Source organism: Apodemus sylvaticus, chromosome 18, assembly GCF_947179515.1.
Source record: "Apodemus sylvaticus chromosome 18, mApoSyl1.1, whole genome shotgun sequence".
In the NCBI taxonomy this organism is placed as follows: domain Eukaryota; kingdom Metazoa; phylum Chordata; class Mammalia; order Rodentia; family Muridae; genus Apodemus; species Apodemus sylvaticus.
Genome location: NC_067489.1, coordinates 69,558,837 through 69,580,105, shown reverse-complemented (window position 1 = coordinate 69,580,105; position 21,269 = coordinate 69,558,837). Strand labels below are relative to the sequence as shown.

Below are 21,269 nucleotides of genomic sequence, written 5' to 3'. Positions count from 1 at the left end.
CTTATAGGTACCAATCTGCATCCCAGGGGCACCTGCAGAGGTTTCTGGGCTCTTATCTTATCTGCCAGGGACATATAAGGTAGTAAAAAATAAGAGTTTATTACAAAAGAGCTAGTGTTTGGGTTGGAGAGATGGCTCAGCAGTTAAGAACACTGGCTCATCTTCTAGAGGTCCTGAGTTCAAGTCCCAGCGACCACATGGTGACTCATAACCATCTGTAATAGGATCATGAGTGTTCTATTTGCATTTGTCCTCTGATAGAGGAGAGGGCATCGGATCCCAGGACAGACGGTTGTGAGCCACCATGTGGTCGCTGGGACTTGAACTCAGGGCCTCTGGAAGCGCAGTCTTAACCGCTGAGCCATGTCTCCAGCCCTCGGAGGTTTATCTTAATGTGGCTTTCTTTTTTTTCCACTGTTCTCCCGTTGCTCCGGGCTTCCATCTCAACATATACAAAGATGGGGGAAAGTGCAACTCTGAAACCCAGGAAAGTCACTTCACCTATGGCTTCAGTGTACTTATCACAGACCGAGAAAACGACTGCCTACCAAACCGGGCTGGTGTGGGGTGAAGGGTCTTGCCTTATTTTTAGTGTGCAGAGCAACCGCAGGCACAGGAAAAACGCTGCCATTACTTGGAATTGCATTGTTTATCATGGCTCTGCCCCCGCGTAGGCCCTGGGATCCCCCACGGCAATGGCCGACTTGCCCCGAGGCCTCCACTTTCCTTTGCCTCAGACCCGTTCGCCACTCACACGGCGGAAGCCTGTACAGCACCTAAGAAGGTCCAATGGTGGGCGCCAAGGCCGGGGAGCGGGTCGGCAGCACATCCTAACCAGCGCCACTTTTGCAACCTCCGAAAATACTCAGACGCCCTGCCTGCGCCTGCGCGGGCTGCGAAGGCGGGAAACGTGGGGCGTTCTCTGCGCGCGTGCGCCCTCTGCTAGACCCAACCGTCTTCCCAGTACGCTTGCGCATGTTCACCAAGCCCGCCCCTTCCAGTGTCTCAGCAGCCAGCGCGCGGAATTGTTGGGGTCCCTCCTGTCGGGGGCAGGGCCAGGACGCAGAAGGGCTGAGGGGTAGGCGCGCGCAGGAAGGCGGGGTCAGGATGTGGCCACACCCATCGCTGGTCATTTGACGCCCTCACCCACTAGCCAATAACAAATCTCCCTATACCTAGCATCAACCAATGGGCTGTGTGGTCGGCTGCTTCCGGCTCTGCTCCGCATTCGCCTCTTTCCTCTGGGCTCCCTGCGACAGGCGGGGCTTCGGGCGGCGGGCGGCGGCCTCGGTGACGCGCGGCGGGTAGGGCCAATAGGGGGGCGGGATCTGAGATGATAGACGGGCCCAGCAGCCAGTGGCGAGGCGCCGGCCGTACTTCCCGTCGGGGAGAGAGTGTAATATGGCGAAGACCTACGATTACCTGTTCAAGCTGCTGCTGATCGGGGACTCGGGGGTAGGGAAGACCTGTGTCCTGTTCCGCTTTTCCGAGGACGCCTTCAACTCCACGTTCATCTCTACCATAGGTAGCGGGGCCTTGGGCGGCCGGGGACCCGGGCTGGGCGCGCCCCTGTAGGTCTGGGCAGAGTGATCAACTCAGGATCCACTCGGGCCGAGGATCCGGGAGGGTCACGGGGCTGGACCGAGAACCGCAAAGGCCTCCATGTCCCGGCAGGGAGCCCAGACCCTGGCGGGACGCCGGAGACCAAGGCGCAGACAGGGACGTGCAGGCTGCGGAAGAGCCTGACCTGGGCTGGGGTCCTGGAGCCTGTCAACTCTGTGTCTTTACAACAGACCTCTAGACTGTTCTTCCGGGGAGCCCCCCCCATCTTACAAAAGTGGAAACTGAGGCACCTGACCTTGTGCATAGTTTCCTATGTGGCACGCTTGGCATGTGCAGTTGACATCTGTAGTGTTTGCTGCTGTGTCCCTGGAGGAGGAATTTGAAGCTGAGGAAGGGTGTGGCGCGCACTGAAGGTCACAGTCTACTGGAGTTAGGGGTGAGATTTGAACCCAGGTGTGTCTGATTCCAAAATTCAAGGTTCAGCTATTCCAGAGCTTCAAAGGACCAGCACCAGTGGTCCACATCTAAGTCAGGACTCCAACCCAAAGTTCTCCTGCACTTCTCTCTGAGGAGTGCTGACAGTACCTGTCCGCCAGGTGGGAATACAAGATAAAAAGTTCCAGTGAGAAGCTAAGACCAGCCATGGCTCCTTGCAGTCTTGACTGCCTTCCCTGTCACTGGGCCAAGAGCACCACCTGTCACTTTCTGAACAGCTTTTCCCCAGGGCTGCCGCACAGCACAGTTGAACAGAATTGGCTTGTGATGGCCCCAGTCCTGATGTCAAAAACGGTGCTTACCATGTGCCTTACCATGACTATTGGTGGCTCACATTGAGTGTTACCTAGAAGTAAATCCTGTCAGACACAGTGGCCTGTCAGACTGTGTGGCCTTGAAACAAGAGAATGGTCACTAAGCCTGGTTTATCCCTAGTCAGGATGTGGCTCCATTGTTGAAATCATGGGTTCCATCTCCAGCACCCTGAAACCAGATGTGGTGGTGAACACCTGTAATAACAGTACTAAGAAGTGGGAGGCAGAGCCGGGTAGTGGTGGCGCACGCCTGTAATCCCAGCACTCTGGGAGGCAGAGGCAGGCGGATTTCTGAGTTCGAGGCCAGCCTGGTCTACAGAGTGAGTTCCAGGACAGCCAGGGCTACACAGAGAAACCCTGTCTAAAAAAATAAAAAAATAAAATAAATAAAAATAAAAAGAAGAAGGGGGAGGCAGGAAGATCGGGAGTTCGGGTCATCTTTGGCTACATAGAGTGTTTAAGGCCATCCTGGGTTACATGAGACCACGCCTTGGAAAGAAAAGCGAGGGGATGGTTTCTGTGTAATGTCAACTAAGTTGTTGTCTGCCTGGCCTCACCATCATGTGCTGATACCATGTAGTATCTCCTTCCCAGTCAGTGCTCTGAAAGAGTCACCTGTGAGGCGTCAAATACAAGGAGCTGGACAGGGAATCATCATACTTGAATTCTGGGTTGAGCAAGCTCTAACCCTCTCTGATCCAAATTTATTTAGAGTAGGTGTGGCACTGTCTGTCTTGGCTGGTGCCCTGGGTGGTTGAAGATTAGATCTGTACAACCAGTGAAGGGGTCAGTCTGGAGGAAACAGGGTAACCCTGAGCACAGGTGCATCTAAAACCTTTCCCTCCCCCACCCAAGCACTCAGCTTTGGAGTTACCCTCAGGTGAGGACCAAGCAGGAAGTGACAGCAGCTACCCACAGGCTCTGGCTTCTTCTCAACACAGACCTCAGTTTCCCGTCCTCAGATACTTCCTAGTCAGCACCAGCATGGCGACACTAGTTCAGGAGTGTTTTTGTTTGCTTTGGCATGCATGCATCATGTGTGTGAGCATGTTCTGTGTGCATGCAGGAACAGCCGGGATAGCTCCTCAATCTTCACCTCATTTTTTTTAAATTATTTTATTGGGAAGTACATGTGCTTATGCACATGTGTGGGTCAAACGACAACTTTTAAAGTCTGTTTTCCTTCCGCTTGACCTCAGGTTGTCAGCGTTAGGGGTGAGTACCGTCACCTACCAAGCTATCTTTGCCTCGTCTCTCACTGAACCCGGAGCTCACCAAGCACTGAGGCTGACTGGCCAGCACGTCCCAGGACCCTTCTTTCTCCTCATGCTTTTGTGCAAGCACTTTAGAGATTGAGCCATGTCCCTAGCCCTTGTTTGCTTTGTTTGACACAGGCTAGCTATGTATGTAACCAGACTGTCCTGGAACTCATGGAAATCACCTGCCTCTGGCTCCCAAATTCCAGTGTCAAAAGACAACTTCTGAGAGTCGGTTTTCTCCTTCTGCCATGTAGTTTTGCTGGCCTGTGTTGCTTATTTTGCATCTCATATCTGTTTGTTCAGTTTTTCTGTTTGAAATACTGGGGATGGAGCCAAGGGCCCCAACTTAGATCAGCTGGGCATCTGACTATTGACCACATCCATCTGGATGGTTTAAAACTTGGTTTCTTTTTTTGTTTGTTTGTTTGTTTTTGGATTTGTTTTTTTCGAGACAGGGTTTCTCTGTATAGCTCTGGCTGTCCTGGAACTCACTCTGTAGACCAGGCTGGCCTCGAACTCAGAAATCCACCTGCCTCTGCCTCCCAGAGTGCTGGGATTACAGGCGTGCGCCACCACCGCCCGGCTGTTTGTTTTTTTAAAGATTTATATATGTGCGTACACTGTCACTGTGTTCAGACATGCCAGAAGAGGGCATCAGATCTCATTACAGATGGTTGTGAGCCACCACATGGTTGCTAGGAATTGAACCTCTAGAAAAGCAGTGAGTGCTCTGAACTGCTGAGCCATCATCTCTCCAGCCCAGTTTAAAACTCTTGGTCAGAAAACCTACTTAGTCCTCAGGGTCCTGAGGAGACTGGCCTCATCCTTTATAGTGAGGTGGGTGTGACTTTCACGATCACCCAGTGAGGTGAAGGTTCCATTTGAACCCAGGATTCCTCGCTTCCCGGGTCGGTATCACATTCCCACAGACCTCTGTCTTCTAGAAAAGTTATTCTCCTTGACCTCAAGGGTACAGCCTTATAATTCTGGAGCCTCGTAACGTTTACAGTTCCTCACTCAATTTGTACATTAATAAGAACCGGGAGGGCTCCAGACCGAAGCGAGATTCGTGACTGTGGTTGGTTACGCACTGACCTTGGACCTCTGTGTGACACACTGGGAGATGTCTCTGGAAGAGTATGTCCCAAGGCTGTGCAGGAAGCCACATCTCTCCACACTGGCAGCCAGCAGCCTTCACTGTGGTCATCAATGAACCAGGACTGGGTGCTGGTTACTTTCTAGAACTGTGGCCATGTGACAGAGCCCTGTGAATTATTTATGATGTGAACCTGGGCCTGCAACATACTGCTCAGACCCATGCATTGTTCCAGTAGACACTGTAGTTGTGTTATCTCTTGTTTAAGATGGGACTTCATGTAGCCCAGGCTGGCCTCGAAGTCCCCAGGTAGCTGCAGATGACCTTGAACTCTTGGGTGCACCTGGACCCAGTTTATTGGGTGTAGAGGTTGGCCCCGGGATTTTGCTGTGTGAGCACTGTGTTGGATGCTCCTGCCATGGTGCATGTGTAGAGGTCAGAGGACAACTTGACAGAGTCAGTTGTCTCCTCCCACCATGCGGGGCCTGGATGAGACTCAGGCGTTGTGGCATGTGTCTTTACCCATTGAGCTGTTCCACCAGTCGTGTGTGTGTGTGTGTGTGTGTGTGTGTGTGTGTGTGTATGTGAGAGAGAGAGAAAGCAAAGCGAGACTGACTGACTGACTGACTGACTGACTGACTGACTGACTGACTTGCTAGGTTGCCAGGCTGGCCCAGAACTCCTGCCCACCAAGTAATCTCAAACTTATTTGTAGCCAAGGTTGCCCTTGAACTCCTAACATCCTGCTGGCTGCCACCTCCAAGTGCTGGGGTGACAGATGTGTACTCCCACCTTACTTTACAGTGGCACTGAGCCTAGCTTCAGGCTAGACAAGCCCTCCGCCCCTAAACCATAGCCCCACTCCCAGATTTTTAAAAGGTTTTGAATAACATTTATTAGTTTAATTGGGGTGTATGCACACGTGTGGACAACTTGTAGGAGTTGGCTTTCTGTTTTCACTATGTGGGTCCTGGGACGCAAACTTAAGTCATTGGGATTATTGGCAAGCACCTTTATCATTTGCCAGCCTGGGCAATGGGTAGTTTGTGTCTCCTCTAGACATGACTGGAAATCTACAGAGGACCCAGGCATGGTCATGCTTGTAATCAGCACTACGGTGGCCGAGGCTGGAGAATCACTGCGAGTTCCCAGATGAGCCTGGGCTGCAGAGTCTGTAGTGCCATCCTGAGTGTAAGAGCTACTCCTCCTTCCCTTTCCTCTCTCTTTCCCCCACCCCCTCTCTCTGTTTCCCTGGCTGGTCTCAGATTCACGCCTGGTAACCATCTATAGCAGCTGAGAGCCCTACTGTTGACCATCACTGAAGGTGGCATGGGGAGGCTATTGTCAGCAGACCTTTGCCCTCTGTCCACTGCTCCTTCCTGCACCTCCCTCCCAGCACACTGTGGTTCTGTCCCCAAGCACAAGGTCACAATGAGTTCTAGAGTACATGGTGTGTAAGGCTAAGAGTGGACTCTATCCCTGTGGCAATGGAGGTCTGTTAACTCAGTGACCCCCTTCCCCTATGCTCCTATGACTAAGTCCACATGGTTCAATCATCAGGGCTTGGATGGATTTATTCCTTTGGTTTGTTGTTAGAATTTGACTAGACAGACACCTGTTGATAGCTCCAGAAAAGGGAAAGTAAAACAGTGAAATCCTGTCTAAAAATAATGCAGGCCAATGAGATGGCTCAATAGATACAGGTGTACCCCCACCTTCCGAAAATGTATATTAAGAAAAATATATGGAATTAACTCAGAATTCCTATGTAAATAACCCGTCATAGTATAAGAGGGATTTGAGCATCAGCAGGTTTTGGTGTAGGGTCCTGAGCCATCTCTTGCACATCATGAGATGTGTGTTTGTGGTGTGTCTAGTGTTGGAATGGTACTGGTGGATGAAAGCCCCTACAAAGTCATTTTGAACAAGTTGAGCAGGAAAGGGGCACCAGGTGACTGGAAGTAGAGACCATTGCAGAAGAGAAGAGCAGGTGTGAGAGCTCCTGGGATACTTGGGGATGTGGGGACCGCCGGGGACCGCCGGGGTCACTGTCCTACTCACTGTTCTGGCGCTATGAAAAGAAAGTGTTTAATTGGGGCTTGCTTACCGTTTTGGAGGTTCAGTCTGTATCCTGGCAGGGAGCGTGGTGGCATGTATGGGACCTTGGCTGAGAGAGCTCCACCCTGGTCCACAACCCGAGGGGGAGAGGCTGGGCCTAGCATGGGCTTTGGAAACCTCAAAGCCCACTCCCAATAATGTACCTTTCAAACGAGGCCACACCTCCTAATCCTTCTATTCTTTCACACACAGTCACTTCTTGGCAACCAAGCATTTAAATACATGAGCCTTTGAGGGCCAGTGGCGTGTTGGCCCCAGAAATCAAACCCAGTCATTAGGCTTGGCAGCAAGACCCTTTATCTTGTCAGCCCTTAATTTAATTTAATTTAAAAAAAAAAAAAGCTTTACCATCTCTGACATCTCATTGATCACCCATTTAAAGCACATAGCCCAGTGCCTTTTGGTGTGCTTTGAGTTGCACATCTATCACCATAATAAATTTCAGAATGTCTCTTTGTGCCAGAAAGAAACACCAGCATCTTCATGCCCCTCAGCCTTCTCTGTTCCCCACGTCCCAGCCTGGCAAGCTCAGGCACTGTCCTTGTCTCTGGATTTGCCTGCTCTGGACACTTCACATCAGCCTAGTCCTCCATATGTGGCCTTTCTCACTTGGTGTCTCTCACTCGGCATTGCGTTTCTGAGCCCCTCTGCAGTGTATTAGCTGGGTGTCTTTCATTCAGTTCCATGACTGAGCTATCTCCCACCATATAGATAGTCTCTTAGCTGGTCTTTCTGACTCTTGGTAGACCACTGGCAGCTCCAGAGCTAAAGCCAACTTTGGGGCATAGTTACAGTTGGGGTTGGTTTTGGTTTTGGTTGATTTTGAGACCCGCTATTACATAGGTTGGCCTCGCAATCACTATGTAGCTCACCCTGACCTGCTGGCCTTTCTGCCTCTACTTCCCAAGTGCTGGATTATAGATGGCTGTTGAGCACACCTGGTATACACAGGTTTTCTTCTGTACAGATGGTTGCCAGCTACATGTCAGAGCCCTGCTCCAGAGTTACCTAAGACCCCTTCCTTTTTTTGTTTTGTTTTGTTGGTTTTGGTTTTGGTTTTGGTTTTTTCGAGACAGGGTTTCTCTGTGTAGCCCTGGCTGTCCTGGAACTCACTCTGTAGACCAGGCTGGCCTCGAACTCAGAAATCCGCCTGCCTCTGCCTCCCAGAGTGCTGGGATTACAGGTGTGCACCACCACCGCCTGCCAAGCAAGACCCCTCCCTGATGGTGCCACCTCTCCTTCTGTTGTCCTCTCTCCTGAGAGTGACTTGAAAGCTCATTGGCACCCACTGTTCCTTCTCTATAGACCTTGGGCTTAAGGTGTAGCTCAGACTACACAGAGAAACCCTGTCTTGGAGGTAAAGCACTTTCGTAGCATCCACAGCAAGGCCTGGAGTTCCAACCAGAGCCACTGGGAGAAGGCAGTGTGACGAATCACGCCCAGCACACCAACACCCAGAAGGGAGGGGCGGGAGGGTCAGGAGTTCATGGGATTCTGTTCTCAAAAATATAAGTAAGTAACTGAAGCTGTTCAGTGACTGAGGAAAGAGGACATGGCCCGCCCACCACACACTGTGGGGTGGCAGGCCACAGCCTGTAGACAGCTTCAGGATGCTCACTGTGAGGCTGAGTCAGGAGCAGCAGAAAGGGAGAGCTGGCCCGGGGCCTTAAGAGCCTGTCTCCCACTCCCACTTCCCATCAGCTACTGTTGTACTTCCAGAAGCTTCCAGCCTTGTTGTGCAGAGGACACTGAGGGCCCGGGCCCGAGGACCCAGCGTGCTGTTGCTGCTGCTGCTTCAGAAGCCACAGCCCTGTTACCAGGCCAGGCTTGCAGTCCAGGAAGTGGCCTGCCTTTGGTAACACCTTTTATTCTTCCTTTTCTTTCAGGAATTGACTTTAAAATTAGGACCATAGAGCTTGATGGCAAGAGGATTAAACTACAGATCTGGTGAGTGCTATGGCCTTGTATGGCCGTGCATCGAGGCCCTTCACTGGGCTCTGCACTGGGAGCAGAGCTGCTGGTGCCCCATACCCTCCACATACACACACTGTCTGTGTAGTCCTGGCTGGCCTCAACTCACTGAGATCTGCTTGCCTCTGCCACTTAAGTATTGGTATTAAAGGAGTGTGCCACCAGATCCTGCTCCAAAGGTGACTTCACATTCCTGCCCTCCTGCCTGTTCCTGAGCGCTGGGATGGCAGGGACAACAGCTGGTTTTTGCAGTGGTGGTGTGAACTTAGAGCCCCATGCATGCTAGGCAAGAACTCTGCCAACTGAGCAAAATCCCTTAGTGCCCAGCCCTGAAAATAGTCCTTTCCCTCAGAAGATTCCACAGTTTTATACCCAGCCCAGGTAGCCATCCTCTGCTGACCACTAGAGCCTAACATTTGTGTTAGGGACATAACCTGTGAGAGAAGAGCCACCCTATCCAGTGAGCTCAGTGTCCCAGGGTTCATGAGAATTACGCTGAACCTGGAGAGAGCCCTCCATGCCAGGAGGTAGCAGAGACAGCAGAGAAAGAAAAAATTCTGGAACCTTTCATATGTGAGAATGGATAGGATCCCAGAGAGGCCCAGTACCCAGCAAATATGTCATAAGTCATGGTCCTCCCAAGGAGCTGGGAGAGTAGGCAGAGGAGTAACATAAGACTCCTGGGCTATGAATTCCTTCTTTCTCTTTTGTTGTAACAGTGTCTCACCATGCTAGGTAACCCAGGGTAACCTGGGACTTCAGGCTTCAGCCTCAGCTTCTCAGGCTCTAGGGTGACGTGGGCTTCCACACCCCACCACACCCAGCTGGAGGCTTCCTTCTGAGCCCATGACCTCACCCCAGATTTTCAAGGCCTCACACCACTTCCTGTTTTCTCCCCTGAGACGAACTGAGGCCTCACTTCCTGGTGTGTGGACCTAAAACCCACAAACAACCTTAAAGCTAAGGCCAGACCCAGCAGCCAGAAGTGCTCCCAGTCGTCAGCCCTGGAGGTAACCTCCACAGCCAGGGTTGGTTAGGAGACTGAGCACCTAGGACCCCGTCACTGATGTGGACTGGGAAGTAATTCAGCATCCTGGGAGGCTGAATTCAGATAAACAGACCAAGTCACATTCAAGAGCAGTGGTATACATTTGTCACTCCAGTCCTCATGAGGCAGAGAAAGGAGGGTCACTGTAAGTTCTAGGCCAGTGTGGCCTGCATGGTGACAACCTGTGTCAGAACAAACAGAAGAGTGTGATCAACACTCAGCCAGCCAGGTGTGAGGGGGCAGAGAGCCCAGGTGCCCCTCCCTGTGGGGCGGGTGTCTTTTAGTCTCAGCATGAGCCATCACCTGGCTTCCAGTGTCTCTAGGGGCCTCCTCCATCCCCTTATCTCTAGCTAGTCACCACCTCCTACTCTGACCAGACCTTGAATCTGGACAAGGGAGAATCCCTGTCTGTCCTTAGGGCTCGGTCATCAGTCCTGGCCACATGGTAAATTACAACCCATAGAAATCCTCCACTTCCAACACAGTGGCTGTGCTGCAGCCTTTGTGCCCAAGTCCAAAGTGACAGTTCCAGCAAGCCAAGCCGCCTGCCCAGCCCCTCCCTCTCCGACTCGCTGCTGCATTGTCAGCCACGGAAGGTGACCGGAAGGCCGGCCCAGGCTGTGACCGCGTTCTCACCATGCACACTCTCTGCAGATGCCACCAGCACGTCAGCCTAGAAGCACGTCAGCCTAGAATTAACATGACGGGGCAGGCTTGGGGCTGGGACAGGGCTCGGTGACAGAGCACTTGCCTTAGCATACCTACAGCACTGGAGTCCCGTCCCCTGTGCCATAATAAAGTAAGATTCAAAGTCAAGGGGCCAGCAAGATGGCCTAGCAAGTAAAGGTGCTTTCTGCAAAGCCCAGTGACCCTGGGTGCAATCCCAAGACCTAGACCTAGGAGAAACCAACTCCCGCAAGTTCTCCAGCATGTGTGCAAAAGACATTGCGGGCAAGATGTGGAGCTCGGGGTCAGCCTTGCGCCTTTCTGTGGCATCCAGACATCCAGGCCCTTGAGGAGGAGCTAGGGCTCAAGTAAGTCACTTTCCTCCAGGCCTAGGGATGGACCTATGACCTTGTGTGTACTAGGCAAACACTACCACCAGGCACACCCTGTCCCTTTCTTATTCTGGGACAGTATTATATCATGCTGTGTATCCCAGGCTGGCCTTGAACTCACAGTCCTCCTGCCTAGGCCTCTCCAGTGCCAGAATGACAGGTGGGTATGTAGCTCAGTAAGACACCTGTTTGTAGATCACACACCCATATACCCAGGTGGCACTAACTCAAATGCCACATCCCTGGACACCACCTCCTTCATGCAGGTAATGACAGAATGCACTTGGGAGCAGCAGCCCCTGAGCTCACCCCACTCTTCCTGACAGTTACTACTGCAGCCCACCCTCAGCATCAACTGCAGGGACCCCAGGACAATACCTTGGAGCCAGTCCGGTCCAACGGGACATTGTCCAGGGGACTCGGAAGGGCTGTGGTCTACCCTTCCACATCCTCTTCTGTGTAATCACAGAAGCAAAGTTGACTCTTTGTTGAGCAGGAGGGGATCGAGGGGGGCGTCCAGCAGGCCATGGGCGACACTGACACCCTCCTCTTTGCTTCCAGGGACACAGCCGGCCAGGAACGGTTCCGGACAATCACAACAGCCTACTACAGGGGTGCCATGGTAATGACGTACTAAGGCCTAAGTGATTGACTTCTACTGTTATTGTTTCATCCTGTTAAAACAGTCCCAAAATGTAGCCCAGGCTGGCCAAAACAATCATGTAGCCAAAGCTGGCCTGAAACTCAAAACCCTCCCGCCTTAACTTCTCAAGTGCACCCAGCTTGGTTTATATGTTTATAAGATGTTGTATGTATGTATTTGTGTGTGCATGTGTGTACGTGAGTGTGGAAACCAGAGGTCAGGTCACCCTCCAACATTGTTCCTTGAGTGCTTCTCATTGGCTTGGAACTTACCAGTAAGACCAGGCTAGCCCAGAACTCACTTTGTAGTCCAGGCTGGCTGGGAACTTACCATTTTACTGCCTTAGCCTCCTCAGGCTAGGATATCACAGGTGTGTGCCACCACACCTGGCCAACCTTTGTGTGTTCCAACTCTTTCGGCAACTCAGGACCCGAACCAGCTTTAAAGAGGTCAGTGTGCCCTGACCAGCTCGCTGAAACATTATCTCCACATATATCACAGCCAGGCCCCCCTCCAGACCTCAGACCTAGTGTAGGGATGAGAGGAGCACCAGGAAACCATCCTTCAGGTGAAGACAAGCCTCAGCTAGCCTCCAGAGAGGCCATCGGTGCTCTAGAATTTACTAGAACAACTTGAAAGCTGGACTTGGGATTTTCATCGTTCCACCTTCCCCCGGGCCTGCACTAACAAACTCACCCCGACAAATTTTCCCTGTGGAGATGGGGGTTAGACAGGAAAGGACAGGGACCCACTCTGACCAGGTGCTGCTTGTGTGAAACTATGCAAAACAGGGCATGAAGGGACACAGGAGGCAGGAGGAACCACTTCAGTCCTGCCCAGAACCCTGAGCCACCTCCCAGCCTACCTCCTCTCAGAAGGAGGGAAAACAGATGGACACCTGCCCCAGAGTGCCATTCCATCACCTGTGCCTCTGTAGCCCAGCGGGCATTTGGGGCATAGGCTCCCAGGTCTTCCCGACACGCTGTCCATACTGTGAGACAGTGCGACTCTCATTCCTTGTGCAGGCCTGATGCCTGAGAACTCAGGGGACACTTGAGGAGCCTGGGGCAACAGGCATGAATAGTGACGTTAGATTAAGTATTTAGAGTATCTCAGGAAGGGCAGCCAACATTGGAAACTCAGTCCTGTGGTCTGCAACCTTAGCATCTTTGTTAAAATTAATCCGGTTTTGCCCTCAAGGACACTAGGGTCGGCGCTACCTCTGTCCTCTGAAGAGAGCTATTTAGACCACTCTAGATTCAGATAGTCGGCCTGAGCCCACACTCCCATGACTGATAGCACCCTCAGTCTTAGCCTGGTATCTCCTTGACTGTGCCCTGCTGAGTACAAGTGTGGACAGGACCCTGAGACCTGGCAGGCCAGCCTGTCTGAGCTCACACACATTCACTGGCTGAGCCTGAACCAGCACCAACATGGTGGGAATCTCCTTCAGTATTATTTTGATGAAATATGTTCACTGTGTAGCTTAGGCTGGTCTGGAACTTCTGATCCTTTTGCCTCAGTGTCCTGTATGCTAGGATGACAGGTCTGTGCCACCTTACACACATGTAAACCATGTCTGGTTTACAAGGAACCAATGATGGAACCTGTGGCTTCATGCATTCTACCCAGCCCAATTTTTTGTTTTGTTGTTTTGAGATAGGGTATCATTGTGTAGTCCTAGCTGGCCTGGAATTCACTATGTAGACCAGCTTGGTTTTGAACTCAGAGGCCTGCCTGACCCTGCCTTCTCCTGAGTATTGCTATTAAAGGCAACCACTGTCACAGCTAGGTTGATTTTTCTCTTGGCACCATCTCTGCACCTCAGACGTGTGGTGAGCCTCAGCATCGGCCTCCTGGGTGCTAACGTTGGTGGATGTTAGACTCTGCACAGGCTAGTGACAACCCATGTCACTTTGTTTTTATTTGAGTCTGGTTTCAGGCCTGGGAATGGAACCCAGGCCCTGACACAGGCCTGCCATTGACCTATGCCTCTGCTGTCCTTTTCCACAGCAAATGTGGGCAGCCTTTGAGATGGGCTGCTGCACCAGGCAGTCGTGGCGCATGCCTTTAATCCCAGCACTTTGGAGGCAGAGGCAGGCAGATTTCTGAGTTCGAGGCCAGCCTGGTCTACAGAGTGAGTTCCAGGATAGCCAGGGCTACACAGAGAAACCCTGTCAAAAAAATAACAAACAAACACACACACACACAAATATTCTTTCTCTGTCTCTCTCAGAGAGTGATTGTTCTCTGATTCAGTGCCCTCTGGGTTTGGGTGGGGGGTGGGGCGGGGGGAATCTACATGTAGCCTAGGCTGATGTCAACGTGCAAGAGTCTCTTCCTCAGCCTCTAAGTGTTATGATTGCGAGCATGAACCAGCGCTCGGGTTTCATGGACTTCCATCTTAATCAAAAAGGTCTATCTCCCTATGCCTCAGTTTCTCCTCTATAGTAACACTGAGTCAGGAGCGTTAGGCTGGGCTGGGGCCACTTTCTGGGTCTTTTGGATCTGTGGACCCAGTCAGGTGTCCCCTCACATTCATTAGGGATCTGAAGAGACCACTTATCCTGGTCTCTCGATCTCCATTCTGAGTCACTAGAAGGCACATGGATGGGGTCAGACATGGTGGGATCCCAACCCTTGCAAAGGTAGGGCCTGAGTACACCCAGCCCCAGTTGCTGCCTGCTGTAAGCCTAGCACACAGTACATGTCATGCCAGCTATCCTGCAGAGGCACTGCTTGAGTCTGGAGGCCTTTGGCGGTCCAGGCCCATATTTCTGATGGCATAGGGAGCCAACAAGGCTCATTACAGAGTGTGGTAAGGCCCAGCTTGGGAGTCAGAAAGCTCACCGTGGAGGTAGAGAAGATGTCTCCGACCAGCTGGCGGAGACAGTGGTCATCTGCAGCAGCGGCCACACCCAGTCCTGATGGGTGCACCACCTGAAGCCCGTGTCTCTCTGCCCACCCAGGGTATCATGCTGGTCTACGACATTACCAATGAGAAGTCCTTCGACAACATCCGGAATTGGATTCGGAACATTGAGGAGGTAAGGGTTCCCTTTTGCTTCCTCTCCTGGGCTGTGCCTCAGAGCCAGGAACCTGGGGGACAGAAGGAGAGAGGAATGGGGCCAAGACCCCTGCTGTCCACCTGAAATCATCATTGGCCCAGGAGCCACACAGTGCGATTTGGCGCAAACATTTTGAGTTGCTGTACCACAGGGTCTGAGCTTGTCCAAGCCCACCCCTGGGTCAGCAGGCAGTCATAGAACAAGACCCTGAATGTGAAGGGACAAGGAGGCAGTCCGTCCAGCTCCCTTCCCAGAGCCACCTCTGTCCTCTGTCCAGGTGCTGGCCACACCCATCCCTCCCTGGCCAGCTGCACCTTAGCCCTGGTGACTAAGCAGGCGGGGCATTGGATCTAAGGTGTCAAGAGTTTCACCTGTCTACAAAACCACACAGGAGCACTTGTCACTCTGGACCCAAGACTGGTGGCACCCAGGCCCGGCAGAGATGCAAGCCCTTTGTTTATGAGCAATTGCTTTGGGCTTGTGTTGGGACCAGGCCTTTGCCCTGGCTGCAGAAGTCATCTTGGTCAAAGAGGAGTCCTGATTTTGACTTGGGGGAAAATCTGAGTGAACGTCTGGCAGACAGGAGGTGTGGCAGGGAGCAGAGAATGAGTTTCCCCCACCGCAGGGCTGCTCTGATGCTCTCTCCTTTGGGAAGCATGGTGCCTTCTACAGAGGAGCTGCTGAGGAGAGAAGTCAGAGCTGAGCCTAGCCTGGGTGCTGAGCAGGAAGGCTTGGCTGTTCTAGGCACCACCTTGTTCTCGAATACAGAGAAGAGAGAGTTGAAAGATCCAAGCAGGTGGTAAGCTGGCAAGCTGTTCAGTGGGTAAAGCCATTTGCCAGCAAGCCTGATATCCTCCGTTGAGTTCCTAGACCCAGATCGTGGAACCCAGATGTACCATGGTGTGTGCATGCGATTGCCACAGGCTAGCCTAGAACAGCTGTAGAGGGCGTGGCTATGATCTCTGAGCATCTGCTCTGGGAGTCATGCCTCTGGGGCCTGGTGACCATGACCCCTGTAAGCCATTTGCACAGAAGTGTTTGATAACTAGGGACATGAGCTGCCAGCCACCAGGCAGTCCGCAGCCCACCTTGCACTTTGACCCTGGTCTGCCTGTTGTCCGCAGCACGCCTCTGCAGATGTGGAGAAGATGATCCTGGGGAACAAGTGTGATGTGAACGACAAGAGACAGGTGTCCAAGGAGCGGGGAGAGAAGGTGGGTGCTGCCCAGGCCCCCGCGATCAGCTGTTGCGCCCGCCTAGTCTGTTTGCTCCCTGACTTGCCCGAGATGGAGAGATCCTTGTGAAGCGCTAACCCCAGGCCTGACAGAGGCTGCTCATGAGCAGCAGTGAGAGCTTGGCAGTGAGCTCTTATCTTGTCACCAGAACCAAGCAAGGCCAGGCACAGCTGGCATCACAGCAGGGAACAGAGCTGCCTTAGGCGGTGACACGTTCCTCTCCTCAGCTCCCTCCTCCACACAGCGAAGGAAACACCCTGAGCTTGAGTGTGGTAGCAGCACACCCCAGTCTCCACTCGGTAGGAAGCACTGGGAACCCACACTATATTCACGTGTCACCTCCATTACAGCTGGCACTCGACTATGGGATCAAGTTCATGGAGACCAGTGCGAAGGCCAACATCAACGTGGAGAATGTAAGTCCAGTCCGATCCTGCAGCGAGCCATAGGCTTGTGGGATCAGGGCCCCCCGGGCTGGAAGGTCCAAAGGGATTGGCGCTGGCTCAGGGCACCCTGTGTTGGGCACTCAGGACACATTCTCACTAGACAGCAGATGAGGGAGATAAAGCTGATTCCAGTCCTAGTACCCAGTCCTGGTGCCCAGTACCTGGACGGCTGTGTTCCTCTCAGCCACACTACTTCATATCTTCTGTGAGGACCCAGGTCCCGGTGCTGTGCCCTGATCCTGTCCCCAAGGCAGTGACAGCCTGGCACCTGGCCCTCGGCTTTTTAGTGACACTCAAAACCAGACCTGCAGAGCTAGCTGTAATCTTAGCTCGCAGGAAGCTGAGACATGATTGCCCAGGCCAGCCTGGGCTACACATCGAGACTGTGGGGGAAGAGGGAGCTAGATCGCCCACATCACTCCACAAGGTGCCCAGAGGACAGTGGCCAAGAACCTTGTCCTGTTCGTTCCCTTCACCCCTGCTCCTCTCATAAGCCACCTGGGCCTGCCTGCCTCCCCAGCCTTGGCCACACTCCTCTCCTGCCGTCACATTCTTCTCCTGTCCAGGCCAGCCCTCCAGCTACCACCCATGGGTGACTCTCCATGCACTCTCCCCCGCCCCACTTTCCAGGTCGCCAACACTGCATGGAGATGCTAAATCCAGCCTGCCTCAGATTGTCCCGTCCATGGGGCAGCAGGCATTGGCAGACTGGAATTTGTAGCTGTGGTTTAGGGGAGGAAGAAGCAGGCTTGCCAGTGATGGCTGCTGCCCTGGTGCTTTGGAGGTGGAAGCAGAAACAGCAGCTTTAAAGGCATGCTCAACTACAAGTAGCAAGGGCTAGCCTGGACTCTACAGTAAAAGTAAAACAAGGGATTGGCATGGAGAGAGCACAGCCATGGCTAGATACTCCTTCCAGACCCTTCTGGAGCAGTTAACCACTCAGTACCTTTGGGCAACAAGCCTCACATGGTCTACGAGCCTCAGTAACATCACAGGGTTGTTGGTCTGGGGAAGGAAGGGCCTTTGTTCCAAGGTGCTCTACAGAGGAAGGCAGATGGGGACCTGACTGGATCTCCCTGCTGGCTGGGAGACCTCCCTTCCCTCCAGCCAACACCATCCCACCACTAGAGGGCACTGACAGCCTGTTGTTTCCACAGGCATTTTTCACTCTCGCCAGGGATATCAAAGCAAAAATGGACAAAAAATTGGTGAGTCCGAGTCCTTCCTAGGCCTCCATGTGGGTTCTGTAGGATGCAGCCATCCTTCACCAGGGCAGCACATCACTGCCCAGACCTAGCGTGTGAGCGTGTGCGTGTGCGTGTGTGTGCGTGTGTGTGTGTGTGTGAGACCTTTTCATAGTGTGAAGGCTTTGCCTCTTGAATGTCTGAACCATCTGCATGCTTAGTGCTGTCAGGAGCCACAGTGACTGAAGGTACAGATAGGAGCCGCCATGTGGTTCTGGGAATTGAACCCAGCTCCTCTGGAAAAGCAGCCAGTGCTGCTCTAAACTGCTGAGCCAGCACTCCAACACTTCCTTCTTTGTTGTTTGTTTTTATTTGGTGTCTCCCTGTGTCGCTCTGGCTGACCTGGAACTCCCCATGCAGGAGTGGGTGTTTGGGCAGGGAGGGCACATGCGTGCTGGCACCTGCGAGGCCAGAGGCATGAGATCCCCGAAGCTGCAGTCACCAACAGTTGTAAGCTGTACCTCATGGGTGCTGGGAACCAAACCCAGGTCCTCTGCAAAAGCCACTGGTGCTCCAATTTCTGAGCTATCCAGCTACCACACCTGGCTTTTTGAGTGTGCTGGGGTCAAACTCTGACTGAGCCATCACTGTAGCCTTTTAAACCCTAGCAGGCCACTGCTAAGAACAGAAAGCAAAGCTTCCCTGACTGAGCTCAACGTGTCACTGAAGCCTGGGCACTAACTAGGACACAGTGTGGCCTTGCCCCTGAAGTGTCACCCAACAGTGTGTGTGAAGTAGAGCCTGTCCTACAAGTCATACACACACACACACACACACACACACACACACGTTCATCTAGGCTGTGAGCAGCCATTGAGGCACAAGGTGGACCTCTGGCATCTCTTGATGCTTACATCTAAACAGCAGCATTCCCTGTGAACCTGTATACTAGGCAGGGGTAGCAACAACTCGGGGCTCTGTTTGAAACGCAGTATACCCCAAACCTCCCCTGTAAGAAAACTACACATGCAAGTTGTTTTCTCACCTGCACATACACATACATAATAAATAAATCTAATTTTTAAAAGCTTTCTTTGTAAGAAAAAGACTAGATTTTAGGTCCTATGTCTCTAGCAGCAGGTGGACCTGGGCACCACTGGAGCACAAGAGGCAGAACCCTAATGGCCACTGTCTCCATGATAGAGCTAGGGGTGTTAGCATAGGTAGGTGAGGAGATGGGAAAGAGGTGGGGGAGGGAGGAGCAGAGGAAACAACATCTGTATCACTGGAGGGCGTGGCCCGGTGGACCAGCATCCACGAGTTCCTCAGTTCAGTACCCAGTGGCATCAAGGGAAGGTGTGGAAAGAAGTGTCTGCGTGTTGGTAGGGAGGAAAACGGAAAGGGTGACGGCCTGGGGGACGGTGGGCTGTGGAGGTGAACTGCCAGGACACGGTCGGATGCTTTTGGAGAAGGGGAAAGGTGGGTGATGACGAGGGTGAGTGGCTGCAAGAGTTTGGGTGGCTGTGATCGGTCATAGGGGAGTGGGAAGGGTGATGGTGGGTAGGTGGGGGATGATATAGGGCGTGGGTAGTGATTCAAAGACAGATTAGATGGATCGATGGCCAGTGGAAGAGTGAATGGTTGTGTGGGTAATGATGGGTACTGAGGTGGTTAGCAGAGAACGGTTGAACAACAGGGGATAGATAGATGATGGCTAGCTGGCCAGGGTGACCGCATCTGGGGTGATGGATGGTGGAGTGATTGGGTGGACAGTCGTGGACAGGCTGTTGGACGGCACTTTGTGGGTAGTGGGTAGAGCTGGCACGCCCCAGTAAGTAACAAAGCAAACTTGTGACTTCAGGAAGGGAACAGCCCACAGGGGAGCAGCCATGGAGTCAAGATCACAGTGGAGCAGCAGAAGAGGACCAGCTTCTTCCGGTGCACTCTCCTGTGAGGACGAGGTCTCTGCCGTCCTGAGCCTGCGCTCAGCCCAGCTGACTGTGCCTGCCCCGGGCGAGCCTCCACCTCCGATGCTAGGACATGGCTGCCCGGACTCGATTGAGAAATTGATTATTTTAGTAACCATCTGATCTTTCCACCTTCAGAGATGGAACGAGTTAGAATTCCGCTGTTTTTCCTGTGTCATCTGCCAGTCAGGCCTGTCCATCCCCTGCCGCATTGCCACAGACGGAGAGAGGTTGGGTGGGGCCACAGCAGCCTCCGTCTCCAGCCTTCTGTCCCTCCACCACAGAAGGCAGGCCAGTGGCAGTGTCCAGCCTGCCTGGCCCCGTGCTCCAAGCACCACCACAGGGCCACCGAGGGCCAAGCCTGGCACCTGCCTTCACATGTTCTCAGTTGTGGACAAGTGACAGCCGTGTCCACTGTCTCCTTACGTGTCAAACCAAAGGGAAGCACAAACTAAGGAAAGCCCACGTAGAGGATTTTGGAAGGAGTGGACGGCTCCCGTGGCCAGAGCAGGATGGGCGTCTGCCATCCAGACTGAGGTGACATCACCACCACTCTCCCATGACCACCTGCCGCACTGGCACCAAAACTGATCTCCTCCTCCTCTGGCTAGCTCTAATCGGATGTTCCTTTTCTAGCTAAGATGATTTTTTTATTTTTCCAGATTCCTAACACCATGAAATGATTCTGTCTTTGATTTTCTAGCAGCATACCCAGGAGGCGGAGAACCAGGGTGACTGCCCTGTGCCCACGGGGCTCCTGGTCCCTGAGACCCACACAGGCGCTCCATGGCACAGGGCTCCCCTGCAGTCGTTACCCAGTGGGTTGTGACAGCTCTGTCCTCCTGGAGAGACTGACTGGGACCAGATGTGCTGGTGGGAGGGTGTCGTCTGGGAGCACCTTTCTTTTTACTCTAACCCTTCCCCCAAGCTGCTGTCAGTCCAAACTGTCAGCATCAAAATCTCTCCCTTTTTTGAAATTAAAACCAACATACCAGCAATAGTCACCTGCCCTCCCTTGGCGTCTATGATGTACCATGTTTACACTGACCAGTGCACTCAGAAAATCAGATTAAAGTGCACTTACAAAGAAGCAGTTCTGCCTGGCCAGCACCGCCAGGTGGCTGTGATTGGTTGCAGGTTCAATAGCTGCCTTTTAGTAAAAAGTGGCCTGGAGCCTGGAGCGGTGGCTTAGCAGCTGCACTAGGCACAGCTCTAACCGGTGACCAGCAGCACCCAGTGCCAGGATCTCCTCCCCCAGCCACACTGGGATTTTGGCTAGCATGATCTTTTGGTGGTCTTGTGCCGCTTGCAATCCTGTCACGTCTGACAAACACTGCACACACATCCTCCCGCTGGCTCTGCTGCCTGCTTCCTACCCAGGAAGCACTCCGCCGCACCCCCCAAACCCACACTGAGCTGGATCTGCTTTTTGTGAGGTGTTCTTGTTTTTTTTTTTGCAGAGAGCCGTCATGTAGCCCGGGCTGTTGTTGACTTTTCAGGAGTCTTGACTCAGCCTCTGTGATGCTGGAATGGCAGGCAGGCTTCCCCAGACCCAGCGGGCTCATGTCACCCGAGCCACGAAGGGATCTCAGCTCCCACCTCGCAGGAGGATGGGGGATGGGTGAGGAAGAGACCCGAGATGGGAACAGTGGTTACAAAGTGCTTTGTACAAAGTGGCGCTCAAGATCATTCCAGTCTAGGCTGAAGAAATGACTTGGTGGCTAAGAGCACTTGCTGATGTAGCAGAAGCCCAGGTTCTATTTCCACACCCCCCTGGTGGCTCACCACCATCTTGACCTGTAGT

General features: G+C 52.9%; 1 protein-coding gene across 1 annotated transcript; it reads left to right on the top strand.

The window, feature by feature from the left end:
• The first annotated feature begins 1,372 nt into the window (after nucleotides 1-1,372).
• Nucleotides 1,373-20,469, top strand: Rab8a (RAB8A, member RAS oncogene family). The gene is made up of 8 exons (XM_052162152.1): nucleotides 1,373-1,525; nucleotides 8,732-8,792; nucleotides 11,484-11,544; nucleotides 14,535-14,612; nucleotides 15,758-15,847; nucleotides 16,219-16,284; nucleotides 17,472-17,522; nucleotides 19,360-20,469. Exons 1-8 carry the CDS (start codon nucleotides 1,402-1,404, stop codon nucleotides 19,450-19,452), a joined length of 624 nt encoding a protein of 207 aa, XP_052018112.1. The 5' UTR covers nucleotides 1,373-1,401; the 3' UTR covers nucleotides 19,453-20,469.
• The last annotated feature ends 800 nt before the right edge of the window (nucleotides 20,470-21,269 follow it).